Source organism: Pelodiscus sinensis, chromosome 5, assembly GCF_049634645.1.
Source record: "Pelodiscus sinensis isolate JC-2024 chromosome 5, ASM4963464v1, whole genome shotgun sequence".
Lineage (NCBI taxonomy): Eukaryota > Metazoa > Chordata > Testudines > Trionychidae > Pelodiscus > Pelodiscus sinensis.
Genome location: NC_134715.1, coordinates 32,144,702 through 32,160,437, shown reverse-complemented (window position 1 = coordinate 32,160,437; position 15,736 = coordinate 32,144,702). Strand labels below are relative to the sequence as shown.

The following is a 15,736-nucleotide window of genomic DNA, read 5'->3' as shown; positions in this document are numbered from 1 at the left end:
CACATTCCTATATTATTTTTCTCCCTCAGTGATTGCTTGCTCAAGGGTCAAGCATACAAAGTGTTCTCTGTCACATGGAAAGCACTTTCTTGGTTCTTGGACTTGGGCCTTCAATTGAACATGGAAAAAATCCACACTAACTCCCATTCAGAACAATTAATAGAGGAATTCCTGGATTCACTGGCATCCAAGGCCTTCTTCCCCATGAACAGATTCATGACACTATCAAACCTTGTCAAACTATTCACAGAAGTCCTCAGATTTAAGTCAAAAATTACACGCAGCTTCTAGGTCACATGGCAGATTGCACTTTTGTGATAGAGTCTGTGAGTTTGTTTCATTGTTTCCAGGGGTAGCTCAGATCAGTTTACTTACCAAACACAGGTTTCCTTGTCAAATGCTCACTAGGCTAGCGGGGGGAAGTAAGGCGGGGGCAGGCCCCTGGGTGGGCCACCGCTATATTTACCTGTGCCTCTGCAGGTATGGAAGATTGCAGCTCCCGTTGGTCCCCGATCACTGTTCCCAGTCAGTGGAGCTGAAGGAAATGGCTCATACTGAGATACTGCTTCCTGCAGCTCCCTTGTCTGAGAACAGTAATCCATGGCAAACAGGAGCTGCACTCGCCTGTACTTGCGGAGGTGCGGGTAAATACAGCAGCAACGGTCCATTGGGGCTAATCCTGGCAAATCAGATCCGGTCTGTGGACTGGTATTTTTCCCACTGCTGCCTTAGACTGACAATTCATTGTGATTTAGAGGCAGGGGTCCCCTTTCTTCCAACTGACACTAATGGCAACTATATCCATGGCTACTTCAGATAGCATGGGAGGGGGAGGGTGTACAGTACCATGATGGTCACCCCAGGAAGCCACCTTCAATATCAAGCTTTTGGAGTGGACAGAAATGCCTGTCTTTATTTTCTACCCCTCATCAGACACAGGTCTATTAAAGTCATGACTGACAATATGGCCTTCATGTTCAATATCAGTCATCAGGGAGGTGTGAAATCCTCCCACTGTGCCAAAATAAAAATGTTATGGAACTGGTATATAGAACATAGCATAAGAATTTCAGTAATGTTCTTTCCTGGGCAGGTAAAATGTGACAGCTGATGTTCTCAGCAGGTTTCCCCCTGCCCCTCACCAAGATTACAAGTTAGAGTTGAATTCCCAAGTTCTTGTTGGCATATTTCAGGCTTGGGGTTTCCCAAAAGTGGACCTCTTTGCCACAGCTTTGAAGAAAACATTCCTTGTGCTCTATTCAAGGGGAGGTTTAGTTCCATCTGGGAAATGCCTTTTCTCCTCATTTGGATGAATTTACAGTGTTTTCCTACAATGCCTCTGAATAAGTGGAAAGAAAATTGGACAGACAATACCAGAGTTGTCATAACAGCCTGAATGTAGTTAAGGTAGGCATGGTCTCCATACCTACTTAGCCTAGCTCTTAGTCCAACAACAAATACTCAGTTACTCCTTAGCTTCTCTTCCAAGAGGCCAGTCAACTGGTGCAATCCAATCTGAGCATTCTTCATCTCAAGTTGTAGCTCCTCAATGGTTTGTGAGGTTAACATCTGTTCTGCAGAGGTGCAGAAAATACTGATAAATAGCAGGAAAGATTCTATGAGAAATACCTGAAGAAGTGGAGAAGATTTAGTCACTGGTGTGAACTCCAGAATTCTGCCCTGCATTGAATGTCGCTTAGTTCTCTCAAGATTCATTTGGCTGCCTTACCAGGTTTTCCCACCACTGTTGAGGGGTTCTAGCTTTGCTTGCCCTACAGCTCTAAGGTTCATGAAAGGTCTGAGCAATCCCTGTTCCCACTGGTGAAAGTCCTCATCTCAGTTTGGAACCTTAGCTTGGTTTTTAAAAATCTCCTGATGGTAACTTGCTCCTTACTGTAAATTTATATAAAAACAACTTCTCCTTAGTGGCTATAACATCAAATGCAGAATCAGAGAGACTGAAGCCTTAATGGCAGGCCCTCCTTTCGCAGTATTCTACACTCCAGATTTCTTTCTACAATGTCTTTTGAGTTTCATAGGAATTAGATCATTCACCAACAAGTGTTCCTTCCAAAATCCATAATGCCAACCTAGACATGGAGACCATCTTCCCCACTTGATGTCAGAAGACATTAGCCTTCTACTTACATACAACTAAATAATTTTGTAATTCTCCTGGACTATTGGTTTTGTTTTTCAGACAGATATAAAGGTTCTGCTTTTTCTACCCCAAGACCATTACGATAGATTTCTGGATGTATTATTATTTGTTACAATGCTGCCAGCATTCTAATCCATGCTTGATGAGGTCACAGTCTGCATCCCAGCCCTGCTTTAGAAAGTCCTAGTATTTAAGATCTGCAGAGTTGCTAAATGGTCTTTGGTACATAGCTTCTCCAGGTACTATGCTTTATTTGATGCCTCGAAATGATGCGGAAGTTGGCAGTGCAGTTCTCTCTGATGGACTTGATTCAAAAGCTCTTTTCTATTTATGGGGCTACTGCTCAGGAGTCACTTGAAGTGGCGCACACCCACAAGAATGCTACTTGAAGAAAGAGTGGTTACTCACCTTTGGAGTTTCCTTCTGAGACTCAGCTGTGGAGAAGGAACTAATAGCAGCTTGCCCACAGCCTGATACAGCCTCAGTGCAAGGCACAAGAGTATTAGCAGTGCATGCAGGGGTGAAACAAACACTGCTAATTAAAATCTCCCAGAAAAGGCACACACTAAAGTAGAGCTCCCATAGGGAGACATCTTGAAGAACTACGGTGAGTAACTTTTCTTTCTGTTCTGGGAACTCAGGGTTCTAGTTGGTAGACTGCATTTCTTCAAACTTTCTTTTTGACATGACTATGTATAATTTTCACTCTACTATTCCTGCCCCTCAGACTTCTTCGTACATAGTTTCTGCTTCACTCTTACACTTTCTGCTCCAGAGTTGCCTCTGGTATAAATATCCTCCAGCTTTCCCTGAACCCCATCATAATAATCAATTAGAGTCTGAATTCCCTCATTCTGCAGATTGTAAGTGTTAGGGGTGGGAAATCCCAGTATTGAGGATTCCTTTGGTCTCAAATATCAGAGGGGTAGCCGAAGTTAGTCTAAAGGTGCCACAGGACTCCTCGCTGCTTTTGGTCTCAAAGATATCACAAAGAAAGTTGTTCTGTGCTACATCTGAAAGTGACTAAACATTTGTCAACATTTAATTTTCTCATCCACAGGAAGATCTGTGATCCAGGTCTTACATCTTTTGAACCTGAAGCTTTGGGGAATCTGGTGGAAGGGATGGACTTTCACAGGTTCTACTTTGAAAATGGTGTGTTCCTATTCAGTCATATTTTAAATACTTCCAAGTATGTTTTTTAAATACAGCTCTTTTTTGTAGCTACCTATGATGTTTTAGAAATTTCATTTTGAGTTGTGCAGTTTTTCATGTTTCTGCTAAACTTGCTTAGGAACCACAGGGAACTTTTGATTGTGGATGGAATTTTCAAGTTCATGTAGTTATTTTAGAGGGGACGGGGAGGAGAAAGGTGAGGAGAGAAATGGAGGGACAACTAAAAGTCAAATAAGATTGGAAGGTAAGTGATTCCCACTCTTCATTTTTCAGATCTAAGGCACTGAATAGCACATTACTTGAAAAGTCTGCATTGGTGGACCTTGTCAGCATTACCTAACATTTGATGATTATTCTTTCTTACATTATGTCTAAGGAAAAAACTATAGCCACTGTGCTGATTCATGCTAGCTGAGGCCCTTGGCCTCAAGACTTTTTAAGTGGTGATCGCAGCATCTCAGTGGATTTAGTACAACTACGTCAGCTTCAGAAAAGAAAAGCTGCATATCGGGGAATAAAATACACTGCTTACTTGTTAATACAATGGACTGTCATGGTAGAAATGACTCAGTTTCAGAACAGTTTTAAAACTCTGAGAGACTCAATTAACTAATGATACTGATTTTTCTCATTCATCAATTTCTGAATGAGAAATGTCAGAGCACAAGATTAGCTCCAGGGACTCCTGATTTCTAATCTCAATTCTGAGATGCTCCCATTGTGTATTGTGAATACATAATTGAATATCAACGACTCAGTTTCTCCATCTGTACAGATATTAATAAAAATGTAGCATATCTTAGAACTAAAGAAAATGTCATGAATGCATGGTAAGCTGAAAACTACTAAATGCAAAAATGTTATCACATTAACTCAGATGGGAGGTGTTGGATGGGCATCTAGAAGTTGCTCTTATTTATTGTCTTTTAAATGGAAAGGATTTGGGTTACTGCCTCAGTGTTACTAAGTTAGAAATGAGAACTGTAAGCATTTAGCATTGTCTTGTTACTGCTATGATCTACAGGCCCTTAACAGTGAGTGGGTACTTTAGCCCACTTGTCGCTTGGGGGCAGAACCAAACTAGTCAGTCACTGACAACAGGGGAATGTCCTGCCCCCTCAAGTGGCCTCCACTTGCCTTCCCCCACCCCATTCTTCTGCGGTCGATGGCTCAGCTAGACTAGCCCTGCAGCAGGGCTTTTTGGAAGGAAATTGCACATTTGATTTTGAGTTCGGAGACAGTGCAGCTCAATAATGTGTGTATCAAATTCCCAGCTGTCTCCCACAGCTGTGTTTGATTTTGGGAGAGATTGTCCTCTCAGCTCCATTGCCTTTCTGAAGTATTTGCAATAGCTAGGGCCCCTGCATATTATAGGGAGAGAGCGAAGCCAAGAAAAATGAGAAACAAAAGGAAGGGGTCTGTGTCTCCTGCTCTCTTCTTATTGCGAATTGAGTTGGGTAGCTTAGCTAGCTCTTTGGGCAGAGAGCAATTTTTTCCTCTGCCTAGCTAGAAAGGAAACAATCCGGATTGGAAAAGGGCTGACTCTTAAGCTTTCCTTTCTCCAAAATGGCATAGAAGCCAAAAGGACAGCATGCCAGAAGCACATGGGATCCTGTGGTTGGATCAACTCCAAACGTACTAGTTTTGGGGCAGAGATGGGATTTGGCACAGGTTTGTGATGTTGGTGAGAAAAATGGGATTTAAGGATTTGCTTGTTTTTCACACCACTGCATCACAACCTACCCCTTCTGTGAACAGGCTGCTGCATGGATCCAACCACATAATCCCACATATTTCTAAACCCCAGGGTATTGTTTCTAACTCTGGGTCTCTTAAGCACACTATCCAGTGCAAACTCTATGTATGACACTCGTCTTGGGCAATGAGTCCCTGGAATCCAGCTGCCTTAGACTTCAGAACCAGTGTCCCCACCCATCCAGGCTTCCCAATGCTTAATCCCATTCCTCCAGAGTCTACCTGGCTCTGGGAGCTCTGGTTTCTTGATTAACTCCTTCAGGGACAATGTGGAAGGAAGACAGGCTTTTAGGCTTGCCAGATGGTTTAACAAAAAATACCAAGCCTCCTTACCCCCCAAAAAAACACCAGGGAAACAATTCTGTCGAAGCGGGAAAAAAAGGGGGGAGACTAAAGTTGTCAAGGAAAAACAAAAAAAGCCCCCCAGAACAGAATTGTTGAGCAAAAATAAAGAGGATGGAGAGAGGCTGTTCTCAGTAGTGACAGATGGCAGAACAAGGAGCAATGGTCTCAAGTTGTGGTGGGAGAGGTCCAGGTTGGATATTAGAAAAAACTATTTCACTAGGAGGGTGGTGAAGCACTGGAATGGGTTATCTAGGGAAGTAGCGGAGTCTCCATCCCTAGAGGTGTTTAAGTCTCTGCTTGACAAAGACCTGGAGGGGTTGATTTAGTTGGGATTGGTCCTGCCTAGATCAGGGGGCTGGACTTGATGACCTCCTGAGGTCTCTTCCAGCTCTATGGTTCTATGATTCTAGTGTTGAGGGAGGCATCACATGGCCAGCTCCCGGGTCTCTGCTGGTCACGTGGGCCAGAGCAGCGTGCACTCTACTCCCACCCCAGCCCACCGCCCCCCCTAGCTTGGTGCCCGGCAAGTGTCCCCTTCTGCCCCCCTTCGCTATGCCTCTGCTGTGCTCCTCACTCTCCTGCCCCCGCCAGAGGCGGCAGGGGAAAATTGTCCCCACCGGACTTCTGTCCCAGGGAAACCAGAAATAACTGAAATTTCACATGTCCGGTATTTCCTGGGTTTTTTGTTTGTTTTGTTTTTTGTTTTGTTTTTACCGGATGGAGCTTGCAAATACCGTACTGTCTGGGTGATACCGGGCACCTGGCAACCCTACAGGCTTTGCAAAGGGATTTGTTAACCACAGCATTTTGCTCTTAAACCACAGAAGAGTTATAGATCTTTGCAAAATAACAGACAGTCCTGAATGTGCTTTCCCTAAGTCTGACTCTCCCTCCTCCCCCCTCGAGTCCAAAGTCAGTGTGCATAAGGTAGGGAGCCCTTCCTGCTTTATCTTTCCTCTCACCCTTTTCTTCTAGCATACAGCAGGAGACTAACCCTTTGCTCAATGTAGCATCTACCTTTTAATAACAGCTTCTGCCCCTCTTGTTGCCTGGCTCAGAAAATGCCGTGATCCACCCATTATATGAACTGCACATCAGCTTCCTTCAAAGACAATGGCCTTACCAGTAGATGCTTTAATCCACAAAGGCTGTTAAAGAGCAAAGTAGAGCCCCTGAAACATAACACGGAGTTCACAATATAACACCTAGAGATCCCAAATCACAGCAATTGATTCTGTTTTTACATGTCGTTTTATTACAGTTTCTAAAGTACTTTATATAATATAATCACACAATTAAGGCATTTGGTAGCAGATTGCACTACTGAGCTAGAACCACCAAATAAGATGAAACACGTGAAGATTACTTTGGATAATAATCATGTTGAAATCTGGCCAAAGACTTTGAGATCATTTCAACAGAAATCACATTGGAAATAAGAAATGTCAACTAAAAATGAAGAAAAAAAAAGAAATGTATAGCCAGAAGGATCAGGAATAGGAATAATGCAAATATATTACTATGAGCAGAGCTAAGGTGCTAACTAATAACCTCACTTCTAAAAGTAAACAACAAAGTGAACAAAGGCAAGTGAACATCATAATTACACTTCCTTCTTTTATGTCTTTATTATGCAAGAGATCTCAAGATTGGTCAGGGTTTAAAAGCAGACAATTAGTGTAATTTATTTGGGACGTAAGTATATAAACCAATGTAACTTCAGAATGCTTTTCTGGTAGGAGAGAGGAGAACATGCTTCATCTCTTTCATGCTACTCCCTTCCCACTTGTGGGACTCTTTTTTTGCTAGTTTTGCTTGCTTATCAGTAAAATAGTGTTTAGAATTTAGCATCTGCTAATCTTGATATTTTACACACTATTCTGTGTACTGAGGGACATAACTACCTCTGTTGGTTTACTTGGAGAAAATGACTTTGTGTGTGTTTCCTCCCATAGCTTTGTCCAAGAGTAATAAGCCAATCCATACCATTATCCTCAATCCCCACGTCCATCTTGTGGGTGATGATGCTGCCTGCATTGCCTACATACGGCTGACGCAGTATATGGATGGAAGTGGAATGCCAAAGACTATGCAATCTGAGGAGACCCGGGTCTGGCACCGCCGTGATGGCAAATGGCAGAATGTCCATTTTCACCGTTCAGGGTCACCAACAGTTCCGATCAAGTAAGAAATCTGTACAAACAGTATTAAATAAGGGGTTAGGATGGTCTGTTATGTAAAAAGTCAAACCAGATGATCTAAAGGTCCCTCCTGGCCTTAAACTTTATAAAACTTTCATTCTTTTGAAAATACCATTGCAACATAGCTTCTGCACTGTCAGTTCTGAAAAGTCAGTTTAATAATTCAGTATGCTGCATACAGTATTAGTGCAAATATTTGTAATTTGTTGTTTGCTTACAATCATTCACATTTAAACTTAGGGCTTCACTGTGCTGAGTGTTGTACATACCCATACTAAGGGCACATACAAGTACTTACACATAGAAAGTGTTTTAATTTTAGGCCTCAGTATTAATTTAGACTCCTCTTTCTACTTTCAGGGTATCAGTTAATCCTTTGACTCTTCCTCTACCACATCTTGAAAGTCCTTCTTTTTCACCCTCACAGCTAAAAAGTACTTGTGCTTATTTCTGTTGGTGATCTTCTGCCTTGATTATAACACTCTCTTCCTCCCTTGCCTTCCCTGTTTTTCTCATTGACCCAATCTAGCCAAAATATTGCTGTGGTAATAATCAATTTTATCTGCTCCCTTCACAACTTTGATTCTCTCAGCTGTCATTCTGTTTTGGTGTCATGTTCAGATCTCTTGTCCTCACTCTCGAGGCTCAGACTGAGTCCATTCATGGCGACAGCTCTACTCTAATTTCTTTATTTTTTAACTCTAATTTTCCTTTTCCACATAACTTCTCTGTATGTTTCTCTCTTGTATGCCTTTGTGCTAGTCTTTATACATAGCATTGCCATCTTCCTTTGGTCCCCATCCATTACCTTCTCTCCTTACAACATACTTCTTCCTCATAGCCTGGCGGTGTCAGGCTATCAAGTAGTGGAATATAATAATAGAACAAAGTGCTGTTAAACTTTAAAAGCTTAATGAATGCTTTTTTAGAGTGACCCATCTCCTGGCCTTATCTGTCAATCGATATGTTTGTACAATAGTGTTTATTTTAAAAATATAAGTACATTGGCAGGGGCCTTATCTTCCTTTGTTTTGCACTGCTCCAAGCACACTGCCAGTGCTCAACAAAGTATGTTTAGTATTAACAGAAAATGAGAAATGTTGGTAGTTGAGAGACACAGGTTTTATGTAAGAGGAATATGTGGAACTGGTCTGCCTCTTTTCGTGGTAGGGGCCAAAAGCATAAATGACAAAGTCCAGAAAAAAAAACCTGTGTATGAATATTTCATTCTGATACTCATTGAAAAATAAAGGTTCATACCAGGATGATAGGCACTAAATTATAAAAAATATTAATCCTTTCCATTTTAATTTTTCAGCTTGCATATGTTTTGTTAAATACCGAGGGAAAGCCAAGTAGTTTTGTACATACTCACATTCATTGACATTAACGCCAAAAGGAAGCCTAATGACCATCTAGTTTGACTACCTGTAAAACATGATAGAGACTTTTGCCTAATAATTCCTGTAACCAGTAGATTCTGCAGTTTGGGAAGAAAATGATAAATTTGGGGTACAATATTTTAATGAGGCTCACCATTTTTAACTTACACAACATGAGTAACACATAGGATGATTTTCTGCAAACTTTCATGATTATCTTTCATAAGGTCTTAGAATTCACCATTAGTTCTCAGAGGCTATAGCAATGGAAAAATATCTTTGTTCTGAAGCCTCACAAAAGTGGAATTCAATAATCATGTTTTTAATGTCTGTCTTATATTTAGAATAATTGCACTCCAACAGATACAGATCTATCATAAGAATATTTATTAATGTTATATGCTCCATTCAGTAACAAACTTTTGTAATGCATAGTAGCTTTTGCATTGGCTGAAGAAAAATATTTCAAATAGCTATAATTACTTTTGTAATTTTATTGTATTGTCTTCTGCCTAGATCGAGTCATATTAGCTTACACAAGCACCGTAGCTGATTTGTCAAGACTAGTGATGACTGCACTTAAATATGAAGCCAAAACTGAAAGGAATTTATTTAACTCATAAAATGCCCACAAACATAGATTATTATTTAACTGAGTCGAAAAATTACTGAAAAGATTTGGTTACCATCTGTTCCATGGCTTGTATCTACTTACATGATACAGTTGATAACTTTCTTTGTGGCCAGTATTCTTAAAAAATTGTTCTTTCAGCTTACTTTTGCAGAACTCCTGAATATATGTGCACATGCTCACCCACACCAAGAATAGTCTCCTGGTTTCAGCATGGAATTAGTAGTCATGAGACTACTGGGTCTGAAACTGATTCTCAAGGCCAAATTCAGACATAATGTAATTAGATTCCCGTGTACCCACTGATCAGGTTATTAGGGAATCTGCATTATTATAAGTTACATTCTGATGAGCCAGAAGAATGCTTAATTAAGGATTTTGTTTTTTGATTGTACAGCACCTAACACAATGGGACTGTGGTGCATGACTAGGGTTCTTTGGCACTATTGTAGTACAAATAATAAATATATTGAGTAGCCCTCATTAATATTCTTACACATTCCTGTTAGTTTCTTTCCCTCTTACCCTAATCTTCTGGCACCTCTGCATGCAAATGATTATATCAGCTTAGATTCTTTGAGATGCACAACTTACTGGACCAAATTCAAAAGTGATGTGTATGGTATAGATCTAAATGATATATTGGTAAGTTGCATGTGAAGCTGTCAGTCAGTATAAGTTTGCGTGCCAGGAAATGGTATAAAATACAACTTAGATGCCCTTTGGTCTTACTGACTGCTCAGATTTGAACTCAGGCAAGTCTGTAATGTTTTCTGCCTGAGTATCCTTTTATCTTAATGTAAAGATACTATTAACTGGTCTCCTGACATGTGGTGAAGGTTAATTGGTGTTTATAAAGTGATTTGAAGAGGGAAAGAGCAATATAAGTGCTTACTTGTTTCTGTGCTTCTCAGTGCAGTATCCTGAAAGGTTGTAGATTGGGGAAGACGTCATAGTATTATTCCAACACTTGTAGTATGTTGCATAAAGTGGAAATATCACTAAGTCAATAACAGTAATATTGTGGTTTTTCCTCCTCCTAGCTAAAATTCAACAATGCCACTCTTGCATTCTCCGTACTCAAAGCACCTGATTGGTTACCATGTGGGCCATCCTGTTCTTCTCTTCATGCATGTTTCTGAGTGCATGAAGCCATGACGGTTCTACATGTAATGCATTTGTGATGCATCATTTTGTTGTATATTCCATCTGTATATTTTGTTTACACTTCAATTAAGAAGATGTTCCATGCAAATTGAAAATGGCAAAGCAAAAAGAATAAAAGCCAAAAATAAGAATACAGTAGTAGATGTGCAATCGTATGTAATTTTCTCTGTTAATGCTAAGTTTTAACAAATAACTTTAAAATTACCATGGTCGTAAAAAAAAAAAAAAAGGTCTCGTTTTGTTTCCATTTTTTAAACAAGTGGTTTATGGCTTATTTGTTTTCAAAACCACTCGGTTTTGCTTTTGTCCATGTTGGGAAGCTCATCGATTTCTACTAACAGCTTTGCTACTGCAGAATAATTTTTGTTGGAACAGAAAAATGGATAAAATCAATGAATGTGGTAGCAAATTATGTTGAGGTGGTACCACCTGAAACCATTTTAGTTATTAAACTGGAATAATTGCATCATTTACTAACTTGAATACTTTAGAATTAGCTTTTATTGTTCTGACTAATCAGTGATATTTTTTCTTTTTTTTTTAATCTTTACCTTTACTTTTTTATGCTAACTGAAAATTTATATTGGGAAGAGAAAAGAGCAAAATTAAAATTTATTCGGAATGAAGACTAAGGAGATAGTTTTTGATGATTAAAGTGAAAGAGTAAAACAAAATAGATTTGTATCACTTTTAGGATGTACAGTAAATTTATTAAGGAGGCTTTAGATTATTTTATTTTATGCTCTGGTCCAGATATGTGGTTAGTTTCACCTAGAAATATTAAGCCTTACAAGCTTAGTATAAAGAGCTTCTTTACTTTCTGTTGTAGCGGCTTCTACTCTGACAAACTATCATAAATATTCCAATTTTCTAATACTGTAACACTTTATAATGGTATTTTCCCCCATTTGCTCTTGGCTTATTAAAATCCTTGCACAGTGCATAATATTAGGAACAACAACTATTGCAGAATATCTTACTGTTTTGTTTTTTTCTGTCGCTGCATATCCCTGTAGAGTAAGCAGGGAACGTTCTTGATGTCAATTTAAAACATGTACTTAGTGACCTGAACGTTTTTTGCTTCTATTTTATAGCTCTGAATGTATATTCCTGCAAGCATTTAGATTTCATCCCCTTCCTTCCCTCCCCCCCACCCATTTTTAATAGAAAAATACAGGGGTTGACTGGTTTTTCTTGTTTTGTTAATTGTTTTATTATCAGTGGGGCTAATTGTTTTCTGCAGTACTCTATAGTGCATGATATATCAGTGTTCTTTTTAGCAATTACAATTTACAGCTCTCAACAGCCTGAAATTTTTAAAATGGGAAGACTTCCTAATTTGTATAATTTTACTTTGTGTTGATTATAAATCAAAAACGTTCCCTTACACTTTGATGTTGTTACTAGTGGATGTACAGTAGATGGATTTAAGCTTCTCTGATAATTATTACATGATTTAAAACAATGTATATTTAAAATAAGCATTTACAGTAAATGTGTTGAGCCATATTAACCTGCCAATGGGATCTGTGAAAAACAAAAAAGTAATGGCCTAATTTTTTTCTCGTTTATTTCTTTACTTTTTTTGTGAAGCAGCTATAAGTAGTATAAATGTATTTAAATTTAACAAAATTAGGTGTAGGGTGGGGTTTTTTACACTTTAACATAGCATGTGGTGTTGACGTATTACTGTAGATCAAGTTTGTCTTCCACACCAATATGTGAGGAAATTGTGACTCGTTCTCTCCACCACAGTCAAATAACATGCTTATCTTCTATCATTTTGGAACACTGCAGTTTACCCATGGGACATGGTGTACATATTTCTTGCCATAATGGTAAATGACTGACAGATATATTTAAGAATGAATAAATTTGTGATTTCTGCTGATACTGTGTGTGTGGTTTTATTTCACAGTAAATTGTGTTGTACAAAGTGTGGTGAAAAAGCACAATGCAATAAAATGTTTATTTCTGTTCTTCCAAACTATTAGTTGAAAAGGAACAGCTGAAGTATTTTGATAGGCCAATAACAGAGTTTTCCTTTAGTTTGTGAGCAATGACTTTCCTGATCTATCTTGTTAGTTTGGTTTTGAAAATTGTCTCTCCTATGGCCCTGGCAGTATTCCATTTATTGTACATCATGATGATGGATTTTGTATATTTAGAAATATTTTACAGAATTTTAAAGTTTGTTAGAACTATTTTTCAGGTCCTACAGCTTGTAAAAACTCCTGAGTCTAACGCTGCAAGCCTTGACAGGAGAGAAAAGATACTCATAAATGTTGATGTCAGAGGGGATCATCATGGTCTAGTCTGATATCCTGCATAATGCTTAGACTTCAAGTTACAGGGACTCTATTGACACTAGTGTAAACCTGCAAGGATTCATATGCCATGCTTCAGAGGAGGGTGAAAAACGTCCAGATTCTCTGCCAATCTGACCCAGGGAAAATTCCTTCCCAACTGCAAATATGACTGAGCTTGAGAAGGGGGGTGGTATAATAGGACTGCTAATCATCAGCAGTCACAATCTATTGTAGACAGTATTATTACGCCATCCCCTTTCTCGAGCTCAGTCTTGAAACCAGTTATGGTTTTTGCCCCTTTTGCTCCCATTGGAAGGCAATTCAAATTTGAAAACCTAAATATTACTGTAAAAGTTTGCACATACAGTATTGTTTTTAAGATGTGGCATCTCACAATGAGTCAGGACTAGAAAGAGTGCTTCATGTCAGAAAATGAGGGGAACTTCTATGATTAATAACTTGTGAAATACAGAGCCTTATGCACCACTGTGGTCTAGTTTTATTCCAAAGGTGGTATCGTGGTGAATCAGGCCCATTATTCCCTATGTTAAGTTGCCAGTGATCTGGGATTTTATCCAGCGTCTTGGGCAAATATCACATTTTAAAAGGGAAAAAAAAGAAAACAGTAGCTATCTGAAATCCAAACATTTAGAGTGCTACAGCAAGTCCCAAAGCAAGTTCATGAACTTTATCAGATAGTTCTACATCTGATAAATAAATAAAGGAATGGAGACTGCCTATCTCCTAGAACTGGAAGGGACCTTGAGGGGTCATTGAGTCCAGGCCCCTGCCTTCACAGCAGGACCAAGTACCATCCCTGACAAATTGTTGCCCCAAATCCCTAAATGGCCTCTGCAAGGATTGAACTCACAACGCTAGGTTTAGCAGGCCAATGCTCAAACAACTCAGCTATCCCCCCGATATATGTCTTCACTAGTTGTGTAATGCATTTACTCATTTTTCTCATCAAATACCATTCTAGAAAAGAGTTAAATTCCAATTCCATATAGCTGAAAAAACATAAACCAGTGGACTCCCCAGCCTGACAATATCATCTTGATGTACTTTGTCTTTAACAATAATTTATGTAACTTAATATTGCAGTTTTTTTCCTGGGAGTTGGATACACAGTGTTGAGGCAATTGGGGTGTTGACAAGGACAATTCTTGATGTTTTTAAAAGCCTTCTGAGTAACTATTATGTCACTATAAAAAGAACAGACTATTCTAGGGGAAAAACTGGCATTTGTAAAAATGGCATGTTTATGTAAAACATTATTTTATTGTCTACTTCACATAACCCTAAGTACAGCCATAATCCTAAACATAACCTTAGCACTATCTACTTGTAATTTTAACATAAAATTTATTTTTAACATTAGCTAGATTCAGTTTTAACCATAGTCTTTAACATAGCCTTTGCTTGTAACCTAACACATCAAGTTAGTGTAAAAATACATTAAAATGGAAATAAGAAAGTGGAAGAGAAGTTTATGAACTATTTGTATTCTGGTAGTGCTGAAACACCCCAGTTGAAGATCAGGGGTCAATTATCCTGGACACTGGAAGACAGTCTTTGCTTTCAGTCTGATAATAGAATAAGAGCACAAGCTTGTATGTGAGTCCATCAGCAACAAACAATGTCACAAATGATAAATGAGTTTAAGGAAAAAATGTTTGAGATGTGATATGTTTAGGGTGAAATATTGGGATTTCAAGATTATCTTCCTGAAATGGTCAATGTTTTTAATTTTGACAAAAATGTTCAGGGTATGCACTATCCAGCAACTTCAATGCGCAATACTCTTCAAGGTAAGTTCATAGAACTTTGAATCACTTGTGAAATATTGGAAATACGTGGGACTAACTCAGTCCATTCAATAAACTTAAATATGAAGATACATTTTCAAAAGCCAGGAGGTGATTTAGAAGCCCAAACTAATTTTCAAAGGCAAGTTGGCAAATAGGATTTAAGGGTTTGTCTTCCCTACAACAGTTACCTGATTTAAATTATATTTGCGACAGCATAACTTGAGTGAAAGTAGCCACACTGTGAAACAGCACTCAGACTGCAAAAGAGTAATTGGATTAGTAGGCGATGGCTATGGCATTGTAATGCCACTGCTAGCTTGAGCATCAGGAGCACTCAAATGTTAACTCTCCTTCCCTGCAACAGGACAACTAGCTCAAGTTAAAAGTACCATACAACATAAGTTACAGGTTTTTATGTGTGAATGGGTGTTGGGTTAGTCACAAAACTCAAATTATACCCAGAGCTAACAATGTAATGAAGAGAAACAGTAAGGTGCAGGGACAATGAAACTTAGACTCTTAAGTGCCTAAAAAACTTAGAAAACCAGGAGAATCACTGTTGGAAAACTTTAAAAAAATGCGTTTGTTTTTTGTCAAAATTTGCCAGTTCATCAAAACATATATCTTTCACAAAGACAGTTTGATTTTGATGGAAAAAAAATGATTTCCTGCCAATTCTCATGTCCAGGCTCTTGGCAGTCTTACCTGGTGGGCTGCTGGGGAGCCAAGAGTATGGAAACCTTGAGAGTGTTATATCCCTGGCTCATGACTTCTCTGTTTCCTTTAAGAGAGATTACA

At 38.9% G+C, this 15,736-nt stretch overlaps 1 protein-coding gene across 18 annotated transcripts in view; it reads left to right on the top strand.

Moving 5' to 3' along the window:
• CAMK2D (calcium/calmodulin dependent protein kinase II delta) overlaps positions 1 to 12,709 on the top strand; it is a 260,546-nt gene extending 247,837 nt beyond the window's left edge. For 16 of the 18 annotated variants that reach the window (XM_025182683.2, XM_025182685.2, XM_014571578.3 and 13 more), the window contains 3 exons: positions 3,222 to 3,316; positions 7,393 to 7,621; positions 10,695 to 12,709. In XM_025182683.2, the coding sequence (XP_025038468.1) occupies positions 3,222 to 3,316; positions 7,393 to 7,621; positions 10,695 to 10,698 (328 nt within the window). In that variant the 3' untranslated portion in view covers positions 10,699 to 12,709. Of the gene's footprint in view, positions 1 to 3,221; positions 3,317 to 7,392; positions 7,626 to 10,694 lie in introns of those variants that run through there. The other 2 variants (XM_075929800.1, XM_025182682.2) reach the window with 1 other exon arrangement.
• Positions 12,710 to 15,736: the final 3,027 nt, after the last annotated feature.